The sequence below is a fragment of the Tarenaya hassleriana genome, unplaced genomic scaffold, assembly GCF_000463585.1.
Source record: "Tarenaya hassleriana unplaced genomic scaffold, ASM46358v1 Cleome8, whole genome shotgun sequence".
NCBI lineage: Eukaryota > Viridiplantae > Streptophyta > Magnoliopsida > Brassicales > Cleomaceae > Tarenaya > Tarenaya hassleriana.
Genome location: NW_010970490.1, coordinates 2,274,759 through 2,298,934, shown reverse-complemented (window position 1 = coordinate 2,298,934; position 24,176 = coordinate 2,274,759). Strand labels below are relative to the sequence as shown.

The 24,176-nt window shown below is 37.1% G+C and overlaps 6 protein-coding genes across 6 annotated transcripts in view; 5 read left to right on the top strand and 1 right to left on the bottom strand.

Annotated features, from left to right (window-relative positions):
* LOC104802544 (plant UBX domain-containing protein 5) overlaps nt 1-470 on the bottom strand; it is a 2,539-nt gene extending 2,069 nt beyond the window's left edge. The window contains exon 1 of the mRNA XM_010526189.1: nt 1-470. Coding sequence (XP_010524491.1) covers nt 1-440 — 440 coding nt within the window. The 5' untranslated portion in view covers nt 441-470.
* Nucleotides 471-1,885: 1,415 nt separating this feature from the next.
* Nucleotides 1,886-3,794, top strand: LOC104802543 (septum-promoting GTP-binding protein 1-like). Its single transcript, XM_010526188.2, has 7 exons — nt 1,886-2,019; nt 2,116-2,468; nt 2,658-2,778; nt 2,873-2,969; nt 3,080-3,119; nt 3,226-3,309; nt 3,423-3,794. Exons 2-7 carry the CDS (start codon nt 2,121-2,123, stop codon nt 3,585-3,587), a joined length of 855 nt encoding a protein of 284 aa, XP_010524490.1. The 5' UTR covers nt 1,886-2,019; nt 2,116-2,120; the 3' UTR covers nt 3,588-3,794.
* A 1,994-nt stretch (nt 3,795-5,788) lies between these two features.
* Nucleotides 5,789-7,585, top strand: LOC104802542 (UDP-glycosyltransferase 71B2-like). The gene has a single exon (XM_010526187.2). The coding sequence runs from the start codon at nt 5,911-5,913 to the stop codon at nt 7,453-7,455; it is 1,545 nt and encodes a 514-aa protein (XP_010524489.1). The 5' UTR covers nt 5,789-5,910; the 3' UTR covers nt 7,456-7,585.
* A 6,794-nt stretch (nt 7,586-14,379) lies between these two features.
* Nucleotides 14,380-16,379, top strand: LOC104802539 (peroxidase 30). Its single transcript, XM_010526186.2, has 4 exons — nt 14,380-14,665; nt 14,764-14,952; nt 15,257-15,419; nt 15,821-16,379. The coding sequence occupies exons 1-4, from the start codon at nt 14,459-14,461 to the stop codon at nt 16,234-16,236; spliced, it is 975 nt and encodes a 324-aa protein (XP_010524488.1). The 5' UTR covers nt 14,380-14,458; the 3' UTR covers nt 16,237-16,379.
* A 3,528-nt stretch (nt 16,380-19,907) lies between these two features.
* On the top strand, nt 19,908-20,705 carry LOC104802538 (pollen-specific leucine-rich repeat extensin-like protein 3). Its single transcript, XM_010526185.2, has one exon. It carries the CDS (start codon nt 20,070-20,072, stop codon nt 20,568-20,570), a length of 501 nt encoding a protein of 166 aa, XP_010524487.1. The 5' UTR covers nt 19,908-20,069; the 3' UTR covers nt 20,571-20,705.
* A 907-nt stretch (nt 20,706-21,612) lies between these two features.
* LOC104802537 (peroxisome biogenesis protein 22-like) overlaps nt 21,613-24,176 on the top strand; it is a 3,628-nt gene continuing 1,064 nt past the window's right edge. Inside the window, exons 1-7 of the mRNA XM_010526184.2 lie at nt 21,613-21,878; nt 22,509-22,745; nt 22,853-22,900; nt 23,261-23,317; nt 23,411-23,512; nt 23,910-23,975; nt 24,138-24,166. Of these exons, the coding sequence (XP_010524486.1) occupies nt 21,753-21,878; nt 22,509-22,745; nt 22,853-22,900; nt 23,261-23,317; nt 23,411-23,512; nt 23,910-23,975; nt 24,138-24,166 (665 nt within the window). The 5' untranslated portion in view covers nt 21,613-21,752. The remainder of the gene's footprint in view (nt 21,879-22,508; nt 22,746-22,852; nt 22,901-23,260; nt 23,318-23,410; nt 23,513-23,909; nt 23,976-24,137; nt 24,167-24,176) is intronic.

Sequence of the window (24,176 nt, the reverse complement as noted above, 5' to 3'; positions counted from 1 at the left end):
CGGTTCAGATCAGTGAACGTACGGATGTTCCCACTCCGCTGACTGCTCCTAGTCCTCCGGCTTCCCTCCGGATTTTCCGCCTGGTGCTTCGAGGCGGCGCGCCTCGATCTGAGGAGGTACGGCGCGCCTCGATCGGGCGACGGAGATCGCGACCGCGACGGCGAAGATTCCGAGGGAGAGTACCCCGGAGACTGCGAATGTGACGGAGACGAAGCCCGAGCAGGAGCAGACGGCTGCGGAAGCTGATGGGCGCTAGGGTTCGGCTCGCCGGCGGCGTAAGAGACGGGATCGTTGTCGAGGAAGGTGGAGACAGCAGCGTCGAGATCCCATTGATGGCTCTCGAGAAAGAACTTGGCTTCGTCTCTCGACGACGATGTAATCTCGCAGAAGGAGCTGATGAGGTTCTCGCCGTTCTCCATCGCCGGCGCGTCGTCCTCCATCGATGCTTCTTTGTCTGATCTTTGGTATGATTTCTTTCTTCAGCACACGCAAAACGTTACCTTTTATGCAAGCCCTAAACGTCGACGTTTTAATGCTGCCGCAAAACGCACCGTTTTGTTTCCTATGTGAAGCCCATATACAGAAACTATACTTATACGAATGCATGCCGATACTACGTAGCCCAAATCAACAGCCCATTTAGGTCCAATTCTAATGTAGGCCCATTTAAATGGTTGTTTTCTAATAATCATTTGGGCTTGACACTAGATAGCCCAAATTTATTTTCGTTGTTAAATTAACGAATAATTTTACCAAATAGAGCAATTAAAAAAACGTTACGTGATTTTCTTTGAAAAACCCCGAGGAATTAAACACGTGTTAACCTCTGATTCAGTTGAAAAGGTTTGTAGTTCAATTATTCCAAAATTAATCGGTACATGAAAAATATATATTATATAACTATTAATTATCTTTTGAGGGGAAAAACACTATTAATTATCTTAAGATAATATATATAATATATAGCTTAATACGTGTACAGAAAAATAATGGATAGTATCGACCTTGGTCGGAGATATGTCTTTGGATGGGGTCCTTTCTCTATATGATTTTTTTTTTTTTCTAATTTGTTATGTTTTTCTTTCATTTATTTTATTATTTTTAAACTCAAATCCACGTGGGTGTCAATTATAAAAACCCATTATTTAAGCGGACCATCATTGAAGCTTCATATATTATACGAGTTGGTTTTATTCTCAGAATATTATTGCGACCAGGAGAATCTTGAACTTTGTTTTCAAATTCGCCTCAACTTGTGTTTTTTTTTTTTAACAAATACAAAGTAGTTGCAAGAATCCAACTTTTTTTTTAAATAATTCAACCAAACATGGGTTCACATGTGGTGGAGCTCATGGAAATGCTTTATATATATATATATATATATATAGTATTGAATAGATGGATTTTTTGGAGTTTTTAAAATCTAAAAATAAAAAAGTTGATGTTAAAATTTGATAAATTAAATTTTTCTAAATAAAATTTAAAAATATTATAATAAGAAAATAAATAAAAAACCAAAAACTCTATTTTTTTACAAATATTATAAAAAAACAAAAAAAAAAATCTAAAACCCCAAAAATTAAAATAAAAAAGTCAAAAATAAAAACTATCACCATGATCACGATGCCAATCCCCCCCAAGCTGACTAACGTTTATAAAAACTGACTAACGTTTGGTTCGTAACGGTGGAATTGACTCTTGGGATAAAAGGGCAGTCCAAATGACCCATAATACCCCAAGCTGTGAAACGTGGAGACCGGGCAGCACGTCATTTTACTGGTCAACTCTCTTCACGTCCGCACCACCATTATGGCCGAAAAAAAATATAATTTAAAAATAATGAGATAAATAATTAAATTAAATTAATTATGCATGTTCCCGAAAAAGGAGAGCGGAAAAAAAAAACTCGGGAGCTAAAGCTTGGCGTTCTCCTCCATTGTTTTCTTTCATGGCCAAACGGGACGAAGCAGTTCTTTCTCTGGCCATCCTCCTTCAAGTTTCTTCTTGAAGCTGCTCTCTGTAATTCCCCATAGATTTCTGTTTTCTTCTTACGAAATCGCTTCTTCGTTCTGATTTTTTCTTTGTTTGGTCCTCCGTTCTGTACCGAATCGGAAGAAAAAATGGATCATTCTTGCCTGAGAATCGTCCGATTCGACAATCTCAGCCATAGATTCCACCGCCGGGTTCTGATTCTCCGGAGGTTCTCCCGGTTACTTTGGAATCGGATCCTCGCTTGCACTCCCGGAAAGTCCCGTCGCTACCTGTTGCTCCCCCCCGCCGCTCCGTCGCCGATTCCGTCCCGTCCTCTGCAGCCGCCTCCGACGATCTCCGCAGCGGACGGTGCGCCGTTCATTTGCGAAGCATCTGTGTATCGCCGCGACGACAGCTACCGGAAATCCGACTCCGATCTGGTCTCGCTTAAGATCAGCCTCCTGGGAGATTCACAGATCGGGAAATCTAGCTTTCTGGTTAGTAATTAAGATAAAAGTGCTGTTAAGTTCGAGTTAAAATCTGAATTTCAAATTTCCCACCATTTTTTTCATTCAATCAGATCTGATATCGCGTGAATTCCATTTTATTTATCCGTCTGAAATCGATTGGCATGAACTTTTACGATATTCCGAGAAAAAAGCTGATGAACTTTGACCGATTTGAAGGCGAAATACGTCGGTAACGAGAAAGAGGTGGAGAAAGCACAAGAGAAAGGGATCATTCTAATGGACAAGACGTTATCAGTGGGAGGAGCTCGAATTTCATACAGTATATGGGAATTGCAAGGTACGTATTACGTATTACGCTATTAATCGTCATTAAGCTCGAGATGATCATTGTTCATAATTAAGCAGTAACGATTAGTTTGAAATGTTTTCAGGAGACGAACAAACGAGGGATCAAATCGCCATGGCTTGCAAGGACTCTGTAGCCATTCTGTTCATGTTTGATCTCACGAGCCGTTGTACCCTCAACAGGTACATGTTCAATGTATTGTACCCGTAATTAGAACAAACACAACGTCAAGACTAAGGGAAATTTGATCATTTAGAAACTATTTTCCATTGTTGTTGTATGCATCTTGCAGTGTGATAAGCTGGTACCAGCAAGCAAGGAAGTGGAATCAGGTAAAAAAAGAAGAAGAAGAAGAAGAAGCTAGAGATTCCATTACCAGAGTGAATCTGAGATTGAACTCAGTTTGTATAAAAATAGTAACAAGTTTGTTATTTGCAGACAGCGATTCCGGTTATGGTAGGAACCAAGTTTGATGAGTTCATCCAGCTCCCTATTGATCTGCAATGGACAATCGCCAGCCAGGTAACTGATTCGAATCCAATCCCCAATAACCGGAACGAGATCGTAAAAACTCGAATAAAACCCGTTTTGGTATATCCGTTTTTGGATCTGAAAACGGATTTTGATGCAATCAGGCGAGAGCGTACGCAAAGGCATTGAACGCGACGATATTCTTCTCGAGTGCGTCGTACAACATAAACGTGAACAAGATCTTCAAGTTCGTGACGGCTAAGCTGTTCGACTTACCATGGACCGTGGAGCGGAATCTCAACATCGGAGAACCCATTATCGATTTCTAGAATGTTCCGGAAACCCTCGAATGTACATAAAAAAGATGGAATCCGACCGGTTTAGCCGTCGGATATTCTGAAACGAAATGGAGAGAGGAGGGGGCGTAGAACTCGCCCGCGTCTCCATTATTTGGTTCACCGTCAAGCTGGTATACAAAATGATTATTTGTCTTTGAATAAACTAAAAAATATGTGGTTGTAAAAAGTAAAAAGTAATGTCCTCACTTACCAAAAAAAAAAAAGTAATGTCCTCGACGAAAATTAAATTGGTGAGAGTTAATATGGGGGAAAAGTGAATTTTCTCTGGTATTTAAAAAAAATTTATAACTAAATTTACTCCATTAAAATTCTTCGTTTTTATTTGTTTTATTGAACAAACTTCAATATATTAGTTTATGATTTAATATTTATATAATATATATATGGTCAAATGATATTTTTCTATACAAATTTAGTAAAATGTGACATTTTTCTATACGAATTTTTAATTTGATCAAATACACCAAAATATTAAATTTTCTAAATCGATACACGAATTTCGGATTGTATAGTTAATTACACTTAAATTGGTTAATTCGTGTATCGATTTGGCAAATTTAATATTTTGGTGTAGTAATTTGTCAAATTAAAAATTTGTGTAAGAAAATATCATATTTTACTAAATTCGTATAGGAAAATGACATTTTCCTATATATACGTGTGTTTTACTATAAATTAAAAAACAGAAAAAAGAAAATGCTTGTTCCAAGGCAGATGGATAATGTCTGTATATATATATATGTATCACCAGTAGGCCTGATGAGGCGTAGTAGTCGGCCCATTAAGAAAGGCCCATTAAGCTGAAAGTAGAGCACTCTGTGTCTTCTATTAGAAAGGGCCAAAAACAATATACGGACGCAAATATTTTTTTTTTTTTTTTTTTTTTTTTTTAATTGCTGCAATCGTTCTTGACGCCCTTTTCTAATATCGTCAATAAATGCATCTTTAATTGGGAAAAAAGTTAGAAACTTTTCATTTGTGAATATCAATTTAAAGAAGAGACGTATTCCGATTGAGTTCTTCTTCTATTACCAATTAAGCCTCTTTTCTTCGAGTCAGAATAGGCACCTTCAATCTTTCACGATATTGACGTGGATGCAAGTATACCATTCAACTCCGGTGGTTACTTGGAAGAATGGCAAGAGATTTAATTTCCGATTTTTTTGAAACGACCAGCAGAGAAGAAGGAGACAACGAGAGAGTAGAATTGCCCAAGAATCGGAACCGGAGACAAAAATATTTAGACAAATCAAATAATTGGGTTGATTAGTCTACCTCTATTATTAGTTGTCTATTCTTAAGTTATCACAAAAGATACCGTATATTTGGGGTGTAAAATATAAACCCTTGGTCCTATTTGGTCCGAACTCATCTATAAAATTTACGGGTTTTGGATATAAAAATTAAAGTCTGTTCGGCTATCGGATTGGGTTGGTCCGATCCAAAACACTATGTGTCAAAATACGGGTTCGAATCAGTCCAATCCAATCCGACTAATATTTTCATATTATATATATATATATATATGGATGTAGAGTAATTAGTTAATATGGTTGTGTGTTTGTGTGGACTAATTGTTTTTTACTGACCACGAATTATCATTAATAACATTCAATTGTTAACCGACACTTTTAACTTTATACATTCATACTAATTTTCGTTCGTCTTTGGCTCAAACACTGAACTTTCAAATTTTGACCAAAATAACACTGAACTGTTTATTTTATCAAATAAACATTAAATTTTTTAAGTTTGACAAAATAAACACTTAACTCTTCTACAATTGTCAAAATAAACAAAATGACTAACGTGGTACGATGAGACACAAACACGTCAGATTATTTTATTTGTTTTTTTTTTACAATTGAAAAAAATCCATGTATATTTTTAAATCACTAAAAATGTTTAGTGTTTTTTTATAATTGTAAAAAAATTCACGTATTTTTTGAATCACTTAAAAAATTCAGTGTTTTTTTAGATTCGTAATAAAAATTTAATGTTTATTTGACAAAAAATAAAGTTCAATGTTTTTTTTGTCATTAAAAATTTCAATATTTTTTTTTGAAAAATTTGGGATTTTCCAATATTAAAAGAATGGTCTAAAAGGAGCATAATTGGAACTCTTTACCTCTAATAAACAAAATCATCTATACCAACCCTTTAATATTTTGAATCTGACCGGTCTAATTCGTAAATCTTTGGGTCGGACCGGTTCGACCAGAACATTTTGACCGATCTTTTGATGTGGATAGTCCAAAGACAAAAAACGATTCCGTATTTAACGTGACATGACATGGTTCATTTCTCACGGAACAAGCCCCGACAAAAAACACACTCGACGAAGCTTATCACTTGTAAGTTCGACCACAGCCATAGGAAGCCATTGACCATGAAAATGGAGCTTGTCTTCGTACCTTCGCCGGGAGCAGGTCATCTCAAGTCAACGGTGGAGATGGCGAAGCTCCTCGTTGACCGCCACGGCAGTCTCTCCGTCACCGTCGTCATCATCCCTTCCATCTTCGGCGGCAGCACCTCCAATTCCTACATCGCCTCCCTCTCCGCCGTGTCCGAAGACCGTCTCCGGTACGACGTCCTCTCCGTCGACGACCAATTGAATTCCCCCTCCGACCCCAGGCCGAATTTAGTGACCTTCATCGAGAACCAGAAACCGAAGGTAAGAGCCGCAGTGGCCAAACTCGCCGACTCCACCCGCCCCGACAAGCCTCGACTCGCTGGGTTCGTCGTGGACATGTTCTGCACGGCGATGATCGACGTCGCGGACGAGTTCGGCGTCCCGAGTTACATGTTCTACACGTCCAACGCTGGATTCCTCGGGCTGAGCCTTCACATTCAGCGTCTATACGACGAGGGCAAATACAACGTCGACGAGTTGAATGACTCGGTTGTCGAGCTCGACGTGCCGAGTCTGACTCGCCCGTTCCCGGTGAGCTGCCTGCCTTCGGTTATGTTACGCAATGACTGGCTCCCGCTTCTTCTAGGTCAAACCAGAAGATTTCGAGAGACGAAGGGTATTTTGGTAAATACCTTCGAGGAGCTCGAACCCCAAGCGATGAAGTTCCTCGCCAGCGGCGAGACTCCACCGGCTTACGCAGTGGGACCGCTGCTAGACCTCAAATCCGACAGCGGAGATTCCGGAGACGAGAAGAAATCGGAGATCCTACGATGGCTCGACAAACAACCGCCTAGATCTGTAGTGTTCCTCTGCTTCGGGAGCATGGGAGGTTTTCGAGAGGACCAGGCCAGAGAAATCGCCGTCGCACTCGAGCAAAGCGGCCATAGGTTCCTCTGGTCCCTCCGCCGCGCGCCGCCGAAGGGGACGTTTGTACCCCCAGGAGATTTCACAAACCTCGATGAGATTCTGCCGGAGGGGTTCCTGGTTCGGACGGCGGAGATCGGGAAGATCATCGGGTGGGCCCCACAGACAGCGGTGCTGGCGAATCCGGCGATCGGAGGGTTTGTGTCGCACTGCGGATGGAACTCGACGCTGGAGAGCCTCTGGTACGGCGTGCCGACAGCGATGTGGCCGCTCTACGCGGAGCAACAGTTCAACGCGTTCGAGATGGTGGAGGAGCTGGGTTTGGCGGTGGAGGTAAGGAATAGCTTCAGGGGAGATCTCATGGAGGCGGAGGCGGAGACGGAGCTCATGACAGCGGAGGAGATAGAGAGAGGGATCAGGTGTGTGATGGTGCAGGACAGCGACGTGCGGAGGAGGGTGAAGGAGATGAGAGATAAGTGCCACGTGGCGCTAATGGACGGCGGATCTTCTCATTCAGCTGTGGGGAAGTTCATTAGAGACGTGACCGAGAATCTCTCCTGAGATAGAGGAATCTTTTAGCATATGCTTTTTAGATTTCTACGACAGGAATGTTCACGGATATTTACTCGTCGGAATAAATGTCTTAATATCTAAAAATAATACGACATTGCAATTTTAAGTATTTAAAACTTTTTCCAGCATCGTGTTACAAACTTCGAAACTATTCCATTTTTTTTTTTGAAAAGTAAATGTTAAAAAAAAGTATAATTACACATTAGTAAGGAATTAAATCGGACCGACATGGATCGACCCGATCGAAGTCAGAACTTGAGTATTATGGTCGAACTTCAGACTTGATTTCGGGCTGGGCCAAACCTAAACCCGAAATTTTCGGGCCAAATGCGAGATCGGATCATATCAAAATAGGTCGAGCGCGACTCGGGCCGGGGTCGAGACCTGTCGAGCCGTTTGACTAGATGGGTGACGGTGCGACGGGAATCGTAATTTTATGGGCTATATTTATGAATTATGGGCCCGATTTTGACCCACATAATATATAATAGAGCCCATGTTTATATCCGGGCTCTTTTTGAAACGGATAAAATAAAACTAAAATCCAAACGAATCCAGAGTATTTTTTTAGAATTTTTTTTTTTAAATTCTGTTTGAATCAAATTCTGTTTGGTTTTGCATTTTTTTTTTAAGTTAGAGACAAATTGAATAAGCTCATGAGTGGTGAAACTGCAGTAGATTATTATGATTTTTATTACAGAATGTGTAAGTTGGTAAGAGAGGTAGCGGGAAAAAAAAATTAAGAAAGAGTATGTATTGATATTACATGAAATTTTCTTCTATGATGTTTAATATATATATTTTTTGTATTTAAATATTTTTACTAGATTTTCAACCCAACTATAGACATGAACCGCAAACAATCTTATTGCAGTTAGATATTTAATATGTTGCTAACGAAAAGTATCAGAATATAAACGAGTACTCGTAAACAAGTATGGGATATTAAAACGGGCAATAATATAAAAGTCTCATAATGTAACTATTTCGGCATCGAACATGGACCGTCGGCATGAAGTTTTTGCTTTTAATTTTACCTTCTCAATAAGAGCCTATGTGTGTAGTACATTATGCTTAATTAGTTTTCTACTGATAAAACAAAAGGAAAAAAATGATTAAAGAGATTATTCCCCCAAAATAACAATAATAAAAATAATAACAATAATAATAATAATAATAATAATAATAATAATAACAAATAATTGTTATACTTTTTTTTTATAACTAAAAATTGTTATAATTGAAGTGCTTAAATTTGAATATGTTATTTTAAATTATATTACTGTGAAAAGATAACATATATTTTAGTATGAGGATCACTATCTTTATTCTCGTAACTATTAGTATAATTTTTATAAAAATATTACGAAGTTTGATAATATTACAATATATACGTTACAGTTTTATAAATTAAATTGTTTAGTGTCGAGGTTTCGCAATTTTTATATCTTACACATGATTTCAAAAATATCTGAGATGATTTTGAATATATATTAATCATTGTAAAAATAACATTTGAAATTTATGTCAATAAGGGCCCTTTGATTAGGTGAGGAGTCAGTAGATGATGGAAAAAGATACCATCAAATAGTCTCTGTTTAAATTGTTATTATTTAAGTTCGGATAGTAAATAATATTTATGCTTTTTGAAAGAGGGCCAATTTCTCAAAATGTGAATTTCATGCAATTTTTTAAAAATATTATTTTTTGTTATTAGGAGTCAAGCATCCTCCCTTTTGTTACCGTTTCTTAGTGTCGAATCAAAGGAAAAGTGCCTTTTGTAAAAGCATGTGGTACAAAAATATTATTATTCATTTCATTTTGTTCGTTTCTTTTTCTTTGGTTTTTAAAATCAAAATGTTACCAATTTCATTTTCTCCTATTAATCGAATCAAGTCATTTCAAATTTATTAAAAAAAAAACGGGTGGCATGGCATTTTCACATTAATTATTTTCCAAATAAAATAATGCCTAATTATCACAAAAATCACGCATAAACTAATTAAAATTCGAATGCACATTTGCTTTGGAAACGTATTGCATTACAATTCTCGTAAATTATAATGCAAATTGTATTATACGGGGAAAACGACTATCCCTCCTTCCACAATGTGTTGGATCAAGTTTTCTCTGAGTCGGTCAGTTTCGGTTAGTTTACCTGTTCTGCGTGGTTTTCGATTGTTGCTAGGGCCATGTATGTTTACTGTTCGCGATGACATTCGTCCGGCCCTTCAAAGAGGACTGTGAGACGTTTCGGGGTCCGATCCAAAGAGACGTAGGGCGGATTCTCCAACGTATACAAAAAAAAAATTGTATTATGCGAGTATAACTTTTTTTTTTATAACGGAGGACTCCTAACTGCTACCCTTCGGGCGAGCTGACTAGGTAAACCTCCGGCCCGGGAGCAGCCTTTGTATATGGATCATATAAACCCATAAATCGAACACTCAACCTCAAGGTGGAGTTACCTCCTACCCCAAGCTTGACCACTCGTCCACGATCTGATGGGTTATACGAGTATAACTTTGACGGTACGTATGTGCGTACGCGGACCCTTATGTATATACGTGTATATGTTTGTGTGTATATGTATATGTAACCGCATATATATATGTGTGTAGGTATGTACGTGTCTGCGTATATATAGTTTTGTATGCATATATGCACATATGTATGAGTATATGTTTTTATGTGGGGAAATATCTAAAGTACCTTCTACGTGCTACATTGACTTCTCTCGCTACCCTCCAAAATCGAAATAAAAAAAAAGTGCTGAACAATTTAATAGACAATTAAGCCCTTATAAAAGTTAAGAAAGACAAAAAAATCTTTTCTCTCAATTTAAAAAATTAGAAAACAAAAAAATAGGTTATATTCTCTCTCCTAAACTCACGATCCCTCTCTCTTTTCTCTCTCCTAGCTCAACCCCATGATCTTCCTTCTCTCTCCTAATTCTCACTATCTCTTCTCTTTTTCTATCGAAATCGTCGATATCTTACAGATTTAAATCCGATTTCTCTGCAGAATCTTTCTCTCTTTAACTCTCTTAAGACTCAAAACTCAAAGAAGAAGAAGAATCGAAGAAGACAACAAAAAATGGCTTCGACATCAACCCAATATTCAACTTCATCGGCATCTTCGACCGAGACCAAAAACCGAATACGAATTGCAGAGTTAGACGAACATGTGGTAGGTTACTTCTTTTTTTTGTGAGATTTGTTGGATTTTGGCAATATTTAATGTTAAGTTGAAGTATTGGGGTTGAGATTTGACGGATAGAAACTTAGGGTTATGTTTTTTGAAATTCCTAAGATTTCAAAATAGATTTTGGGTTTGAAGTTAAGTAATCGATTGTAATGTAAAATTTCAAGTTTTGGGTCATATGGATGTATGGGTCGATGTTTGGGTGAACAATGATATATTGATTTAGGTCACATAATTGTATGGTCACAAAGTGAAAATATCACAGTTTATAGGATGATTTAGCTCACGCATGGTCACTTGGTCACAGGTTTTATGGTCACATGGTATCATGTTCACATGGTCATATGGTACCATATGGGCATGGTCACATGGTACCATATTGGCATGGTCACATGGTACCATGTTCATATGGTCACATGGTACCATATTGGCATGGTCACATGGTACCATATTCACATGGTCACATGGTACCATATTGACATGGTCACATGGTACCATGTTCATATGGACACAGGTACCATGCTCACATGGTCACATGGTGTCTTGATGACATGATCACATAGTCTGTTGGTGTCATGGTCACTTGGTTGAATATAATAACATAAAGTCACATCTATTTTCAGAAAATTAAGGGTATGATAAATAAAGAAACGTTTGAAGAATCACTTCTTTTTTATTTGGAGGAATTGACGTCGTCGAGTTCATGACTTGAAAATTCGTTCGAGAAAGTTTTCTAAGAAGAAGGGAAAAAGTCTGATAGATGAGGAATAAGTAGAAGACGAGCGAGCAGAAGAAGAACAAGAACAATGACAAGGTTAAGAAGAACAACAACTATATGTGATGACAATGTCACCAAGATGCGTGAGCAGTTGACAGCCACCATATTTGTTAATGGAAGTGTTCAGAAGTAGAATCAAGAACTTATTTATGTTATGTACTTATTTCTTTTTGTTATGACCTTTTGTTTGTTTATTATAAATCTACAGAATTTTGTGTTATGATATAATGTTTTATTTTTATTTTATATCTAAACATATGGGGTGAAAATTATTGAAAGGTAAAAATTTTAGATTGAAAAATTTTGGAGGGAAAAAATTTGGGCCAAAAAATATTGGATGCTAAAAAATATGGGTTGAAAATGTTGGATTCCACGTCAACCATAACTTTTTTTGTACACTTGGATTACACTGGACCCCACAAAAAATATTGCATGTTCAAACTGGGACCCACAATATTTCGGTCACAATGGGTCACAGTTGGTCACAGTTGGTCACAAAGGTCGAGTTAGTGGATTCTTTCAAATGAATCGATCTGAATGTCATCACATCTTCCTTATGCACCATTGTGAACTATATTTAACTATAATAATTGAGTTATTCGAATTTTGTGTGCAAAAGTAGTTCTCACAAATGTGATACATTAGTGTTCATAGTCTTTTATGAAGATTTTTGACAATTTTGGTCTTTTTATATTACAAACTCGTTTTAATGTTTTGTAATTTTGTCATCAACATAATATTTATGTTCCTTATACCTTATAATAACATACCAAAGCTTGAAAATTATGTTTTCACCTGTATTTACCTTCGTCACTTGGTCACAGGTCACATCCGGTCACAATGGTCACATAGTGTAAAATTGCACATTGGTCACATTGGTCACATGCTGGTCACATGGGACCCAACCACTACTCATATGAGATAAATTATTTACTGTTTTTTTAATTTGTAGAATAGAACCAAAGTATTATAACGCATTATTTTAATACATTATTATACAAAGGTCTTAATGTTTTAGTGTACAAATATAATATAACATTATTATACAATTTATATTTCTTTATTCATTCAAAATTAGGGTTTCTCTCAAACTTTGTTGATGTTGATACTCTTATTGTGACATAGATCCGCTTTTGGACTTCACTAGGACCTGAAAAGCGGTTTTGTTTAGGTCTCTCATTTTTTTATTTGTCTTCCAATTTCTTTGTACCTTTCATAGCTTTGTTAAATTCTGATACGAGTTTGCAACTATGCATGAGATTGTATTTTCTTACACTCCAACGTTTCGAGTTTAATATCAATGTCGTACGCAACTTCCAATTACAGTCGGATCCAGTAACTTCCAACACTCTTTGGTTTTCATCACATTTCCTTCTCGTTCATATTCTCTATTCTTATTCATTATCCTTGTACGGCTTCTAAGGGATACAATTTTATCCTAATCAACCATTTACCATCATACAGAAAATATACAATTGTCGATCTCTCATCTCGTCCGTCTATAATAGTTGTAGAAAATATAAATACAAAATGCAGATCAATTCGACTATTTTGGACATAGTGACCATGTGACCATTATTACCATTTTTGACTATGTGACTATGAGATCATATGAACATAGTAACATGTGATCATTATTACCATTCGACCATTTAATTTAAATCAATGTGACCATTATTATCAATCCGACTATTATGGAGATCATGTGATCGTGTGACCATGTGAACCTGGTACCTTGTGACCATGTGAACATGGTACCATGTGACCATGCAAATCTGGTACCATGTGACCATGCGAACCTGGTACCATGTGACCATGCGAATCTGATACCATCCGTACCAGATCTATGACAATACCATACAACAAAGGATAAAACTTCACAAACATCACCAAGTAGAAGAAAAGAAGTGGAAAAAACATAATTCTTCATCAAAATAACCCTCACAACCATCAATATATATGAAAAACAATAAGATTTTCGCAATTGATTATTTATTTCCAACTCTTCACTAATTTTTTACTGATTTTACTTTGATTTCGAGCGATTTTGATGAAAAAAATAAGAATAGAGAGAAAATGCAGGAGAGAGGGTGACCAAATTTGATGAGAGAGAGTGGCAAGAGAGAGAAACTCAAAAAAAGAAGAGAGAGAAACGAAAGATGGAGGAGAGAGAAAAATCCTACATTTTAGGAGGAATATTTGTTATTAAAAAAATTATGTAATATAATATATTAAGGATATTTTAGTCATTGTGTATTAAAGAGGGTATTATAGAAGTTGGAATTTTTTTTTAGGATGAGGGTATGAGTGGATGTTGATGTAGCACATAGAAGGTATAATAGAAGTTGCCCCTTTTTATGTGCGTATGGTTATATATGTTAACGCGATATTGCATCCATGTATACATACGTATGTTTATGTGGATATACATATAAATTTATGCCTGCACAAATGTATAAGTAAACATGCATTCATACTTTAAAAGTTTTTTTCAATATAACCGAATTTCTAACGCATCTATATTAATAAACTCTGTAATTCTTTATCAAAAAAATATACTCTGTAATTATAATATAATTCCAAGTTCCAACCTCACAAAAGCACGAGCCTTTTTTTTTATGTCACACAAAAGCCAATACATTAATACATATAGTACCTCGATGCGTGCATGTAAAGCATAAAAACCCTTTCTAATTTCCCCGAGGGAAATACTTTTATAATTAACCATTTCAATCATTATGCCACTTTACATTAATGAAAGAAATTAAAGTAATCATTAAGCACATGATATAATTTCATGCAAGTCATCGACAAAGAACCTTCTCCGGCATCAACTTTACCTTTTCTTTTTTTTTTTTTGACGTAAACTTACCATTAATCATGGAGGTTCACAAGTTCTTGGACTTATAAAAGCAACCCTTGTCCTGTCGTGTCCTCTATCTGCAACAAATCATTCAGCATAACCACGTCACAGATAAAATTTTGTAGAACAAAAAGAAAAAAGATTGCATGAAAACGATGGAGAGATTCTTGGTTGCGATTGCGGTGTTGGCTATGGCGGGATGGTCCGAGGCGCAACTTCAGATGAATTTCTACGAGAGGAGCTGTCCGAAGGCAGAGAAGATCGTGTCGGATTACGTTCATCAGCATATCTATAACGCTCCGTCTCTTGCCGCTACCCTCATTCGAATGCATTTCCACGATTGCTTCGTTAGGGTTTGTACACACACACACATATATATATATGTATATGTATATGTGTCAGTGTGTGTGTTTCTTAATGGAAAACCCTAATCAAGGTTCGTTTGAAGCAGGGATGTGATGGGTCGGTACTGATAAACTCGACGTCTGGGAACGCGGAGAAGGATTCGACTCCGAATCTTACGCTCAGAGGATTTGATTTCATCGAGAGAATCAAGAGCCTTCTGGAAGCCGCGTGCCCTAAGACTGTGTCGTGTGCCGATGTCATTGCTTTGGCGGCAAGAGACTCCATTGTCGCCACTGTAAGAATCCATGGAAAACACGTAGAGCCTTATAAGATGTACCTTAATTTATAAACCAATACATTATAACTTGGAGACATGTTACTAAGGCATGTTATATAAGAATGGAATGGTTATGATTTATCCAAATCTGGAAAAATCGAAAATGAGCCAAACTGAACCGAAGTCGATGAGTATTATAGTTTTTATAAAACCAAACTGAATCCGAATTGAAAAACCGAAGTGGGAGTTAACATCTTGTGTAAATTAGGGTTTATTATATATACACACTTAAAAGTTTATATTTACACGTGCGTAAAAAAAGGGAGGTCCATCATGGAGAGTTCCGACAGGAAGAAGAGACGGGAGAATCTCGAACGCCACGGAGGCTCTGAACAACATTCCTCCTCCGACCAGTAACTTCACCACTTTGCAACGTCTTTTCGGTAACCAAGGCCTCGATCTCAAAGATCTTGTCCTTCTCTCCGGTTAGTTCTCCTAATTAAATTTATTCTATCATAAATCACACATTAGGAGATGCTTTCTTGGATTTTGATTTTATCTGTTTTTATAATTTTGTTTTGGTAATTTGTATTTATATATTTCGCTACCATTTTTATAAATGATACTGTTTTTTTAATCTCCGCCATTTCAATGCAGTGTCACATTATTCAGCGTTAAAAGACTCGTCGTCCATATTTCAATATCAGAACAAAACTTTCGTAATAAAAAAAAATTTCGGGTTTTTAGTAAAAGTAAATATACAAAATCATCATTAGATTTTATTTTCTTTTTTAGATTCGAAAATCCGAAAAAAACTCTAACCATTTAATGCTATAGTAAAGGAAAAACAAAGTGACAAATTTCTTGAAAAAAAAAATGGAATCAGGGGCCCACACGATAGGAGTATCGCACTGTTCATCGTTCAACATTCGTCTCTACAACTTCACCGGACGACTCGATCAAGACCCTTCATTGGACAGCGAATACGCATCGAATCTGAAGGCGAGAAAATGCAGAAGCATCAACGACAACTCCACCATCGTCGAGATGGATCCGGGGAGCCGGAAGACGTTCGATCTGGGTTATTACAGGAACCTTCTGAAGCGGAGAGGCCTGTTCCAGTCGGATTCTGCCCTGACGACGAACTCTGCGACCTTGAAGACGGTCAACGACTTGGTGAGTGGATCGGTGGAGGAGTTTTACAAGGAGTTCGGGAGGTCGATGGAAAAGATGGGGAGGATCAATGTTAAGACAGGATCTAACGGCGTCATCAGGACGCGGTGTTCCGTCGCCGACAGCTGAGTTTGGGACGTTAACGGACTTTCTTCTAGTTCTTGTTCTTTTTGGTGTTGTTTCTGTTCTTGTTGTTTTAATTTCTTGGGGAGCTGATCAATTATTTAAGTTGTTTATTTATGTTTGTGCTGTAATGGATCTATGTATCCTAAATAAATCAATATATATATATGGGCATGGTCACATGGTACCATATTGGCATGGTGTAAATTTGGCTTCAATCAATACAAAACATTGATTTTTTTGGGGGACATTTTTTTTCTCAAAATAATAAGGGGGCGACTGATTGCACCGCCGCTACCCGCAAACGGAACGGTTACGATTTTCGATGGTTGTGGGCGATTAAAAAACTGACTGGCTAGACCGCAACCAACCGCAACCGCAACCAAACTTGTGTTTTCTAATCGCAGCTTCCAACTTGCGTTTTGGTAGCGGTTAAAATAAATTAAATTGATAATATTTATATTTTAAATTTATTATTTAATTATTATAAATTTAATAAATAATTTTTATCAAATGATACGAAAAATTTAATTAAAACAATTATAAAAAATTATTTTTAAATAGTATTTTTTTTGACAATTTATATCAAAACGCAACCGCAACCGTAATGAATCATTCACTTCTAACTGCATCTACCCGCAATCGCTTCCAACAGCAATTTCTCAACCAGTTAGTATTAATCATTTATAATCGCTATCAAACGTTTTGAAAACGCTGCCACCCGCAACCGCAACCGCTGCGGTATAACCAGTCGAACCCTAAATAATGGAGGTGGGATTAAGGGTGAATGTTTTGAGATTCGGTTTGTAATTTTTGCGATTTGATTCGAGAACGGTTTATTCGGTATTTTAATTTTTTTTTTATCAAATTAGTACCGTATATTATTCGGTTTTGGTTTCGGGTTAAAAACTTTTAGAGGTGGGACCAATATGAAAATATAGTACACAGGATGGATAGAAAAGCCCAATTGAATTCTAAGATGGCCCATTTTGTTTTTGGGCCTTTGCCGAATGCAATCCTAAAATAGAGAGGAAAAGACAACGAGTAGCCGCCGGAGAAAAACCCTAATTTTGCATTGCCATCAGCTTCTCTCTCTCTCTATAAATCTCTTCGTTTCTCGGTAAAAATTTTCTATCGTCTTCTGGAGATTTGAAGGTTTTTCTAGGGTTTGACTTTTTTTGTTTATAAATCCTGTGCGTAGTTCTCTTCGTTTCTTGTGATTAATGGATGGAAGGGGATGCGGTGACGAACAAATGGATTGTGGACTAGAGTTTCAGATCTGGGGTTTCTCCCCCAGAAGTTGAAGATTAAACCCTTGGCTGTCTGAGTGTTCCCTTCTCCCTTGAAACAAAAAAAAAATGATGTCGTTTTTTTTCTTCTGTGGCCCATGATGAGAAAACAATAATCTTAGCGGATTTCAGTGAGATTTCCGAATCAATGATCTGAATTTGTTACACACACTGAGGCATTTTTTGACTGTTTTGATGTTGGATCTGGTGGGTGTTTTTTGTTTTGTTTTGATGCGGTGATGAGGATAAGAACACGAAAGTGTTTGAAGGGCAGTGGACAAGGCAGGATCTTTTTTTGTCTTGCCGTGAGCTCTTTTTTTCATTCAACGACTTCTCCTTCCACTGAGCATTGAAAAGAGCTTCCCTCTTTCTTGCCCATGAAGAAAAATTGGAACTTGAAACTTTGTAAATCAGTTTCCCCTTGCCTTAGAATCTTTGTTAAAATGTCAATAATCTTGGGTTCTTTTGGGGTTTAAGGTGTGATGAGGTTATGAAAATGTAAGGAAAGACTTGTGCAGATTTGGGGTTGATTTGTCTTGCATGTCAGATGTTCCTGGCAATGGCTGAAGCTTTTCTCAGAGTCGTTTGATCAAGAATGGAAGCCATGAAAAAGGACTCGAACAAGTTATGAATGGAATCTCTCTTGATCAACTTGTGTGTTGATATTAGGGGGTATTCATTTTGGTTATTAATCGAATAGGTGAGTTGAATTGATTAAAGTGTAATATTAATTGAATCGAATACGAGATAAAAATCACACAGATCTAAATCTGAAAAAATCGAGTAAAATAATTGATAATTGTTTTTAAAAAAGAGTTTTTATCAATAAAAAATATCAAACCATAATAAAATTGAATCAAAACCAAATTAAAATTAGTATAGAATTCGAATGATTATAATTTTTTATAATCCAAATAAGTGAATTTGAATATAATCAAACTTACCGAACTCGAAATAACTAACTACTAGTTCTAGTTGATGATATTTTGGCAAAAGCCATTATGGGCTATCAATTTCATGTAGTTAGGAAATAGTCTAATGAAGGTTCCATACTTTGTGTAGGATTCAGGCCTGCCTTGCAGTTCTGTCAGAAGTAAATTGGTATTTGCGAAACAAGAGACATAAGTTTATAAAACATTACACATTGGCCCCGAACTTTTTATTACTATAATCGAACAACCTCACCTTTCTTAATACTTCGCCCCAGATTTGTTAATTCTGGTCTTTGCCCCCCCCCAATTTATTCAATTTTAACTTCTAAAGGACAAAGTGTCTGAAGGCTGACGTGGCGAGCATGCCTGTCGGGCTCGGTTCTCAAAGATTCCTCCATCTGCCCAAGTGATTATTGTTTTAATCCTACTCTTTAATAATGGATTATTGTATTAATCATCTTTCATTATCCCAATAAACAATCTTTTAAAAGCCCCATCGGTTTTTATTCAATATTATCATTTTTTTGGTAAAATAATATGATCATTTTTGTTAAGTCCTTGATAATTTTTTTAGGATTAGATGATTTTGCTGTGGGTAAAGTTTTTTTTTCCTCTCATAAATTTCAAAATATATTTTTTAATTTTTCAGTTAATTTAATTTTTAAAACAATCGCTTAACCATTGCATGCAGCATAAACGGATAAATTATGTGTTGAACAACTCTTTTAATTCGAAATATCCTAATATCATTCATAAAAAAAAATAACATCGGACATTTAGATAATTAACAGGGAAATAAAACTAAAAAAAATGAAAAAAAAAATTAAAGATATGTTTTTGCATGTTATGAAAATCTATCGGGTTTTAACTTGAAGGATTGGTATAGATCGTTCAACATCTTTATATTTTAACTAGATATCAAAAGTTCGAATTCTATTCTTATCAGTCTTTTACAGTTTAGTGTAATGATCCAGATATAAATAAAAATTAGTCTAAATATGTAAAGTTTAAAGATAACTATTCATAGTTAAACGTCATTTAAAACTACCTCGTTCTCTAACCAAAAAAAAATCTACCGTGTTTTTACTTGTTTTAAAATCATTCATAATAAGTCCTTCATATTTCAGTGGAAAAAATATACCCTCCACGAGGAATGAGGTATTTAATTTTTTTAATAATAAATGTTATGGTTTGTAGTCAATATTATTAATAATCTATAAGATAAAAGAAAATGTGCTGTCTCAATTATTCATTTACCGATTCGGAAAATAAATTGAAGAAGAGAAAAAAAATTGATGTAACAAATATTGGTATTCACGTGGCCATCTTAGCTTTTATTAGGTCATGTCTCATTATCCTTCACTCCGATGAGTTTTTTTTTGGGGTAAAAAAAATATCATTAACCCATAAAAAGAATGGCAATATATATATATATATATATACACACACATAATATAAAGAACAAAAAAATAAAATAAAAATACAGAACATAAAAAAACAGTGACAAGAAGATGAAAGAGATCTCAAAATCCCATCTCATCTGCATCCTGTCAGGGAAAGAAAAAGAACACAGAAAAAAAAAAGACAGAGAAACGAGAGTTTGGTCAGAAAAGCGACAATGCTGTGTTACGTCGGGAAAGCCACTAAGATCTTCATCTTCATCGTCACTGTTCTCGTCGTCGTCGGTCTCGTCGTCGGCTTCGGCGTCCTCCGCCGCCGGAACAGCTCTTGCTCCGGCGATTCCTGCTCATCCTCCGCCTCCTCCTCCTCCTCCTCCTCATCCCCCTTCTCAACTCCTAATCCCGCCACCGTTTTCCCGAGCCCGAATCCGCCTGACCTCGTGCCCTCTCCGCCGGGCCCACCGGCTCCGTCGGGTCCAATTGCTCAGAACCCGCCAAGCCCATCGGTCCAAAACCCTAGCTCGCCTCCTCCTCCGCAATTCTCGCCTCCCCCGCCGGAGGCTACGACAGTCACCGCGCCTCCTCCGCCGGATACGGGGACAACAGCCGCTCCACCTCCGCCGGAGACGGGGACAGAAGCTGCTCCGCCGCCGTTAAACCCTCCGGCCTCCGTCGTCAGCTCTCCCGGCCCTGTGGATGCCAAGCTGGTCAACGACTAGACACTTCGTAATTCTCGCCATTTTTTGTTTTCATTTCCCACTTTTGATTTATTGTGATTCGTAGTGTTTTTTTTTTTTAAATTTTGTAACGAAATTGTGTAATTCTTTTTTTTTTTAAAAAAAAAATATTTGTAATATGAGATCCTATGTTCTGATATTTCTTTATTTTGTTAGAGACATACCACACATTAGCTGTTTATGGAATGAATCATCACATGATAACCATAAGATTAAAAAAATAATGATGTAAATGCAGTGAATTATGTTTTAAGTTAAGTGGGTGGTGGTATGCAACTGTCAAATGTCTTTTGTTCGGACAATTTTATAATTATTCCGAAAAGCACTTGCAAATATTCACAAGTGAGTATACGAGTGACGTAAAATATTTAATATTGTATTGCAACAAGTGAATATTTGAGCAGAATACAAGATTCAAGAGGTGGGTCAAAAAGGCAAAGAATCCCATGCAATTTGTCTGACTTAAATTAATTATTATTATTATTATTGTTATTATTATTCAATTTTAACTTTGGTGATTACCAACGTCGTACGATGTTGGCCATCTTTTTTAAAAAATGTTACACATAATAAAGTGTACAAAGTCATAGCTTTGTGTTTTAAGAATATGCATTCATCTGTCTATTACCCTAATCCCAACCCCCAAATGGCTCGGGGGATTTAAGATGTGTAAATCCGTGAATATCCATAAGATTCCAAACAGAGGTTTAATATTTTATTTATTTTGATTTATACATAAAACATATATTTTTTAATTACATGTAATTGACCAAAAACGGACTAAAAACATCAAATTGAAGTCAATTTTCTAATTTTATTCCCAACTCTATTCGGATTATTACATCACGATGTTCTTCTGATCAACAAAACGCACCGTTTCCTTCATCTGCCTCTGAGATCCGCTCCTTCGCACCGCACGGTAAACAGTGTACGCCTACATGAGCCACGTATGGATAGGACACGTGCCGTATTATCATTGGACTACATTGCCTAGTTGTTTAATCGGAGAAGGACGAGATTACCCTTTTCGACGCGGTGGAGTCGTCTCTCTCTCGTTCGCTCGGCTGCTTCAAAATCGAAAGCTGAAGCTAAGAATCTGACGATACAATCTTCGTCGAGGCGAAGACGTTGATTCAAAATCGTCTCGGAGGCGGGAAGACGGCTATGGCGGAATCCTCGTCGTCATCTTCGCCGTCGCCGACGGAGGAGCTGGTCAGGTTGATCAAGCGGCTAGGGGCTTACGTCACCTTCAAGATGTCCAGCCTCTTCTCTACGTATTTTCGAAATCTGGTTCTTCCTCGATCTCTCTATATTTCTCTCCAATTTCATTGATGCTTTTACTTTTCCGTCGATGGTTTCGGGATTGGATCTGACCCGATTCTGGTTCGCAATGGCGGCAACGCTGTTTTGGGTCCCGTCCATAAATGCTGGAATTTATGCTTGGGACAGCTTTATTTGTCTGATTAATTCGGTGATTAGTGTGATCAATGAAGCGAGGAGTTTGATAAGCGGGTTTATGGAAATTAGGAAGCATTTCGTTATTCAAGAGATTGCCAATTAAGATAGTAGTTCTTCAATCGAACGTCTACTCGGTGATTAGTATGATTGATGAAGCAAAGCGCTTGATCTGTGGGTTTAGGTATGTAGGAAGCTTTTATAGGTTATACAAGAGATTGCGAATTAAGCTATTAGTTCTTCAATCGAGGGTCTAATCTATTTAGCTGTTATTACCAATCGAAGAGTTGAAGAAATAGTGTTATGAAACTGAGAGAAGAGTTTACTGTTATAGCATTCCTAACTGATGTAGCTCACCAGGAGCAAGGAAAGCAATTTGACTGCTGGGTATTGAATTCAATAAGTACTTAGTTAATCTGGAGTTGATTCTTTGTTTTCTCTTCACTATTCATGGATTGGGATTAGGATTCACGATCCGTTGGTGCTATTGCGGGGCTTGCCATTGCTATAATTTTCACCTGGAGGGCGATAAGAACTCCGGGGGAGCAGCAAAGAAGGCAACCGAAGAGGAGGGTATCGACTGCTGGAAGTTCTTCTGCTGTTTCTCAGTCAAATATAGCATCCATTCCGCCTGATGTTTCTTCGTCTCATGAGTATATGGGAGTGCAAAATGTGGTTGACGACTTTTTTCAACCTGTAAACGTAAGTTTTATTTCTCTCCAGAATTTGTGATTGTCTTACCACATTAATTTGCTAGAATATCGATTCCTTTGGGAGTGTTCTTAAATATTTTACTGCCTTTTGTGTAGCCGACCCTGGGCCAAATAGTCAGGCGGAAACTTAGCGAAGGAAGGAAGGTACTTGAGAATTGGCTGTGATATTGTCTTGAAATTTTGTTCTAGCTTCGATTCTTATATGTGTGTGTGTATATATAAATAATCTTTTCACGTGTAGATCTACCTGTGTGATCCACAACACGTCCATGGTGGCATACCTTTCTTGATGGTTCTTAGATAACTTTTTGGTGTGTTCTCCAAGAGTTTCAGATAGTTGTGGCTAAATTATGAAAATGTTTCTTTTCGCTTACTTCATTTTGACATAGTTTTTAGGGGAAAAAACACGAGTTCGACTTCTTGGTGGAAGCGAACAGGCCAAATTTTCTCCTTTCTGAAAAAATCTTGGGTTAAGCTTCATCCTTGTCTATTATGCTTTTGCAGGTAACATGTCGCCTTGTTGGAGTGATTCTTGAGCAAACAACTCCGGAAGAACTCCAGGTAAGTTATAATATATTTCATCTGAATTTCTCCATGTAGATAACGTGTGATAGATAGATACACTTTGACCTGATTCTACCGAGTTTTGTACAGAAACAAGCAACAGTGCGATCCTCCGTGCTGGAAGTACTTCTGGAAATTACAAAGTTCTGTGATCTTTATCTCATGGAAAGAGTTGTTGACGACGAAAGTGAAGTGAGTAACACAGCCTCTTCCATGTTTTCTGTTGGGTGTTACGTTTGTTTCCGCTCTTACCATGCCATGGCCCAACAATCTCATTCATAATCACTTTCTCTCGGCAACAGGAAATTTTATGATCTGGGAAACATCATAACGTGTGAGAATGTGCTTGAAGCATTAAAGACTGTATCTCACGTCTTATATATGCACGTTGGAAATGACAACAAACAGTTCTAGATATTACAAAGCTTTCCCTTCAATTTTATCCGGTTAGATTCAGATGGTGGTTTCTTTAATGGGAACGTGGGCAATGTATGCATATTCTTCTAATAGCATTAAATGCTCGTTTAGTCGTTCCTTCTTACGAACTTAACGGGTTTCTCGACTCAAGATTTCGTGCTTATCACTGCAGAAAAAGGTTCTCCGGGCTTTAGAAAGTGCTGGTGTTTTCACATCTGGTGGTTTGGTCAGAGACAAGGTATGGTGTACTTAAAACCATTCTCATAAAATCCGGAGATTTATGCGCAAAGGGTATAGAATTGTTCCGTGTATATATATGTATTACATGAACGAGAGATCTCGTTTCTGTTTTCTCCGACGCTGTAAGACTTTAACAATGTCGTTTGTGAAAATCTTGCAGGTTCTGTTTTGTAGCACAGAGATCGGAAGGTCGACAGTT

Excerpts from the sequence above, each read along its gene's own strand:
- LOC104802543 (XM_010526188.2), top strand. The coding sequence starts at position 2,121 with ATGGATCATTCTTGCCTGAGAATCGTCCGATTCGACAATCTCAGCCAT. Across the intron at positions 2,469-2,657 it reads TCGGGAAATCTAGCTTTCTG|GCGAAATACGTCGGTAACGA; the intron begins GTTAGTAATTAA and ends ACCGATTTGAAG. Across the intron at positions 3,120-3,225 it reads AAGCAAGGAAGTGGAATCAG|ACAGCGATTCCGGTTATGGT; the intron begins GTAAAAAAAGAA and ends TGTTATTTGCAG.
- LOC104802539 (XM_010526186.2), top strand. The coding sequence starts at position 14,459 with ATGAAAACGATGGAGAGATTCTTGGTTGCGATTGCGGTGTTGGCTATG. Across the intron at positions 14,666-14,763 it reads TCCACGATTGCTTCGTTAGG|GGATGTGATGGGTCGGTACT; the intron begins GTTTGTACACAC and ends CGTTTGAAGCAG. Across the intron at positions 14,953-15,256 it reads GAGACTCCATTGTCGCCACT|GGAGGTCCATCATGGAGAGT; the intron begins GTAAGAATCCAT and ends GCGTAAAAAAAG.
- LOC104802538 (XM_010526185.2), top strand. The coding sequence starts at position 20,070 with ATGCTGTGTTACGTCGGGAAAGCCACTAAGATCTTCATCTTCATCGTC.
- LOC104802542 (XM_010526187.2), top strand. The coding sequence starts at position 5,911 with ATGGTTCATTTCTCACGGAACAAGCCCCGACAAAAAACACACTCGACG.